Source organism: Erythrolamprus reginae, chromosome 5, assembly GCF_031021105.1.
Source record: "Erythrolamprus reginae isolate rEryReg1 chromosome 5, rEryReg1.hap1, whole genome shotgun sequence".
NCBI classification, from domain to species: Eukaryota; Metazoa; Chordata; class Lepidosauria; order Squamata; family Dipsadidae; genus Erythrolamprus; species Erythrolamprus reginae.
Genome location: NC_091954.1, coordinates 8588617 through 8593364, shown reverse-complemented (window position 1 = coordinate 8593364; position 4748 = coordinate 8588617). Strand labels below are relative to the sequence as shown.

The 4748-nt window shown below is 48.7% G+C and overlaps 1 protein-coding gene across 1 annotated transcript in view; it reads left to right on the top strand.

The window, feature by feature from the left end:
- Positions 1–732: 732 nt before the first annotated feature.
- Positions 733–4748, top strand: part of EGR2 (early growth response 2) — a 6119-nt gene continuing 2103 nt past the window's right edge. Inside the window, 1 exon segment of the mRNA XM_070753902.1 lies at positions 733–754. Coding sequence (XP_070610003.1) covers positions 733–754 — 22 coding nt within the window.

Below are 4748 nucleotides of genomic sequence, written 5' to 3'. Positions count from 1 at the left end.
CTGCACCTCTATAACTGTCTGGTTTGGTGCTGCAACCCAATAGGACCGACACAGACTTCAGAGGAGAATCAGAACTGCAGAAATACCAATTGCTGCCAATCTGCCTTCCATTGAGAACCTGTATACTGCATGAGTCAAAAAGAGGGCGGGGAAATTATTTACTGACCCCTCACATCCTAGACACAAACTGTTTCAACTCCAACCCTCAAAACGTCGCTACAGAGCACTGCACACCAAGATAACTAGACATAAGAGCAGTTTTTCCCCGAACACCATCACTCTACTAAACAAATAATTCCCTCAACACCCTCAGACTTTCTACTAAATCTGCACTTCTATTCTACTAGTTTTTCTCATCATTCCTATCACCCATTTCCTCCCATTTAGGACTGTATGACTGTAACTTGTTGCTTATATCCTAAGATTTTTATTAATATTGATTGCTTCTTCATGGCTTATTTGACCCCTATGACAATCATTAAGTGTCGTGCCACATGATTCTTGACAAATGTATATTTTATTTTATGTACGCTGAGAGCATATACACAAAGACAAATTCCTTGTGTGTCCAATCACATTTGGCCAATAAAATTCTATTCTATTCTATCTCTTGAATCTTTCTTCTGGAGAATTGGCTATTCCTGGCAGTTTGGTGTCAACGGAAAATTTGGTGAGTTCCCCATCCATCCCCCCTCATCTAAAAGTCCCAGAGAAGGTGGGCGATGAACAGAGATGCCATCGTACACCAAAGAGGGTAGAATGGAGGCAGAGGAGAAGGAAGGGGTGGGTGGAGAAAATTAGTTAAATGTCAGGGCCAAAATCTGTGTAATTGAGTTGGATGTGGCTGTGGCCAGTTAGAGTTGGATGTGGCTGTCACTCAGACACAGACCGCAGCATCAAAACAGGGAAACCCATTCTTGCTCTGCACCTAGAACTTTTCAAGACTTCATGGTTGCATGTGGGAGCGAAAAGAACATGTTTTCCTGCTGGCTTGGTATTTCTGAGTTGATTCAGCTCAGGTAAGAATGTTTATTTCAACAATACAGTGATACCTTGTCTTACAAACTTAATTGGTTCCGGGACAAGGTTCTTAAGGTGAAAAGTTTGTAAGACGAAACAATGTTTCCCATAGGAATCAATGGAAAAGCGATTAATGCGTGCAAGCCCAAAATTCACCCCTTTTGCCAGCTGAAGCGCCCGTTTTTGCGCTGCTGGGATTCCCCTGAGGCTCCTCTCCATGGGAAACCCCACCTCCAGATTTCTGTGTATTTGCGATGCTGCAGGGGTATACCAGCAGGGGAATCCCAGCATCACAAAAACCAGCGCTTCGCTGGCAACAGAGGTCCGGAGGTGGGGTTTCCTAGCGAAGGGAGCATCAGTGAAATCGCAGCATCGCAAAAACACCAAAGTCTTCGAAACCCCACTTCTGGACCTCTGTGTTTTTGTGATGCTGTGATTTCACTGAAGCTCCCCTCGCTGGGAAACCCCACCTCCGGACCTCTGTTGCCAGCGAAGCGCTGGTTTTTGTGATGCTGGGATTCCCCTGCAGCATCACAAAAACACGGAAGTACGCAGGTGGGGTTTCCCATGGAGGGGAGCCTCAGGGAAATCCCAGCAGCACAAAAACGGGTGCTTTGCTGGCAACAGAAGTCTAGAGGCGGGGCATCCCAGTGGCGGCGGTGGGTTTGTAAGGTGAAAATAGTTTGTAAGAAGAGGCAAACAAATCTTAAACCCTGGGTTTGTATCATGAAAAGTTTGTATGACGAGGCGTTTGTAAGACGAGGTGTCACTGTATTTCCATACGAAGCAGACAATCAAATGAGTACCGATTTAACAAGAAGGAGGCTGCCTAACTGAAGAGTCGCTGCCGTATTATTTATTGAGCCTTCTTTTTTTCAAAACGTATTCGAATCATTCTTTTTTTTAAAAAAAAACACCACTGATATTTTCATTTGTCCAAAAAAAAAGAGAGTCAATTTTAAAAGATCGAATGACAGAACTCTAATAATAAATTCGTTTATTTCTACTGCTTTAAAATACTTTGCATTTTTTTCTCTGAAATGTAAGGCGAATATGGAGTTTATTGTAGCTTGATCAGAACAATAACAAAATGTGAAGAGTAATTTTTTAAAAAAAAGTTTGTGGAAATGTTAATAGAATCACGTAGTCATTGTGTGCTGTAATTCTAATTTAATGGAATTTGTTCGGTTGTGTTGTGTACTTTAAAACAATTTTTAAACCTTATTGTATTTAATACCAGCCTCATTTTTTTAAAAATAAAAGTCTTATCTTTTATGTACACTGAGAACATATGCAACAAGACAATTTCCTTGGGTGTCCAGTCACACTTGGGCAATAAAAATTCTATTCTATTCTATTCTATCTATACTATGCTATATCTTATTCTATTCTATCTATACCATGCTATATCTTATTCTATTCTATTCTAAATCCTATTCTAATCTATTCTATTCTAAATCCTATTCTAATCTATTCTATTCTGTTATATTCTATATCTTATTCCATTCTATTCTATTTTATCCTATTTTGAGCAGTTGCGCCTTTTGGCTTTTAGAAACCGGGTAGAACATTTTCTGGTTGCAGTTCATACTGTGCCCACAGGGGGGCGAGGGGATTTTTAAAAAAGTTTTAAATCAAAGTAGAATTCCCTGGAAGGCCAGTTAAGCCCGGGGGGGGGCACATTTCCCAGGGGCTAGTTGGGTGGGGGGACTGGACGCCCTCCCCACGAGCTTCACCCCTTTCTGCATCTGGCGAAGATCAGACAAGCCGGGTCGCGCGGCACACACACCACCCCCGCCGGGGCTTTCCCAAGAAATTGTGGGAGAGGGATCGGGCCCCGCTAGGTGAATCTTCCCGAGGCAGAGAACCCAGAGGGAGAGGGGAGGGAAAGGGAGAGTTTGGGAGGGAGGGAGACATACAGAGAGAGAGAGAGAGAGAAGTGTTGTTGGAAAGGAAGGAAGGAAGGAAGGAAGGAAAAAAGGAAGGAAGGAAGGAAAAAAGGAAGGAAAAAAGGAAGGAAGGAAGGAAGGAAAAAAGGAAGGAAGGAAGGAAGGAAAGAAGGAAGGAAGGAAAGAAGGAAGGAAGGAAGGAAGGAAGGAAGGAAGGAAGGAAGGAAGGAAGGAAAAAAGGAAGGAAGGAAGGAAAGAAGGAAGGAAGGAAGGAAAGAAGGAAGGAAGGAAGGAAGGAAAGAAGGAAGGAAGGAAGGAAAAAAGGAAGGAAAGAAGGAAGGAAAGAAGGAAGGAAGGAAAAAAGGAAGGAAGGAAGGAAGGAAAAAAGGAAGGAAGGAAGGAAGGAAGGAAGGAAAGAAGGAAGGAAGGAAAGAAGGAAGGAAGGAAAGAAGGAAGGAAGGAAGGAAGGAAGGAAGGAAGGACGGAAGGAAGGAAGGAAGGAAGGAAGGAAGGAAGGAAGGAAGGAAGGAAGGAAGGAAGGAAGGAAGGAAGGAAGGAAGGAAGGAAGGAGCCAGCCTAACTCTGTGCTAACGAGACCCGCGGAGGGAGGAGGTGCTGTCACCCAGGAGGCCAAGGAAGAGAAAGCGCCTTTGAGCATGCTAAGAGGGGCCGCTCCTTTTGGGAGAAAGAACAGACAACCAGGGTAGTAGTACTGTAGTAGTAGTAATAACAGTAGCAGCAGCAGCATTAGCAGTAATAAAAAGTTACTGCTTATAGTAGTAACAGTAGTAGTAGTAGCAGGAGGAGGAGGCTGGGTCTTTTATGAAGCCCGCGGGGGACGTGGAGATCCGCACCCCGCGGGGTGGACCCCGGAGTGGACCCCCGGAGAAAAAGCAGCGCTCACCCCCACACACCCCCAAACGGGGCAGCGCCCGGTAGCAGCACCAGCACCAAGCTACCCCGCGGAAGCCAGTCAGCCAGCCGCCTCCGCTGCAGGGACGCCCACCAGGCCAACTCGGAGCTGTCCGGCAGGCGGTTGGTTCGGCCACTGGCCGGCCCCTTTCTCCATCCCCGGCTCGGCCCCTTTCTCCATCCCCGGCTCGGCCCCTTTCTCCATCCCCGGCTCTCCAAGAGCGCGCCCCATCCCCGGTCCTCTACCCCGCAGAGGAGAAGGCGACTAGAGATTGGCCGCCCCCGCCGCTCCTTTGCCCGGAAAGCTCCCCAAAAAGGCAGCGCGGGTGGAGCCGGATACGGCCCGTTTGGGGCGGGGGGGGGGGCTGGCATGGCCCTCCTCGCCCCCCCCCCCTCGCCTTCTCTCTCCGCACCGGCCGCGGGAACCCGCCTCTCTCCAGCCTTGCAATCGCCTGGAGCTCCAACTTTTACGCGCGCGCACACATAGATACAAACCCACACACAAACCCACACACACACACACACTGGCGTACAGTTCGGGGGGGGCGCACGTGACGGCGAGCCCCCGCCCTTCCCCTCTTCCCCAGTCCTTATATGGGCAGTGACGTGGGGGCATTCACCGCCGCCCCATAAATACTTGGAGCGCACTTTGCCAGCTGCCCGGTTAGTTGCAAAAGGGCGCAAAGGTGGAGAGTGGAGCGTTTCCAGCCCCGCCGGCGCCCGCTTGGCCAATGTGGGTGTCCCCACACACACACACGCACCTGCTCCCCACGCCTCTGCCCTAGATAAGCGCCTCAGCCCCACTCTGGAGGAATAAGCGGCCCCTGGGTCGAGTCCCGGGGGCGGGCGGGTGGGGTTGGGGGGGTCCTTCGCTCCAGGATGACCGCCAAGGCGGTGGACAAAATCCCCGTCAACCTCAGCGGGCTG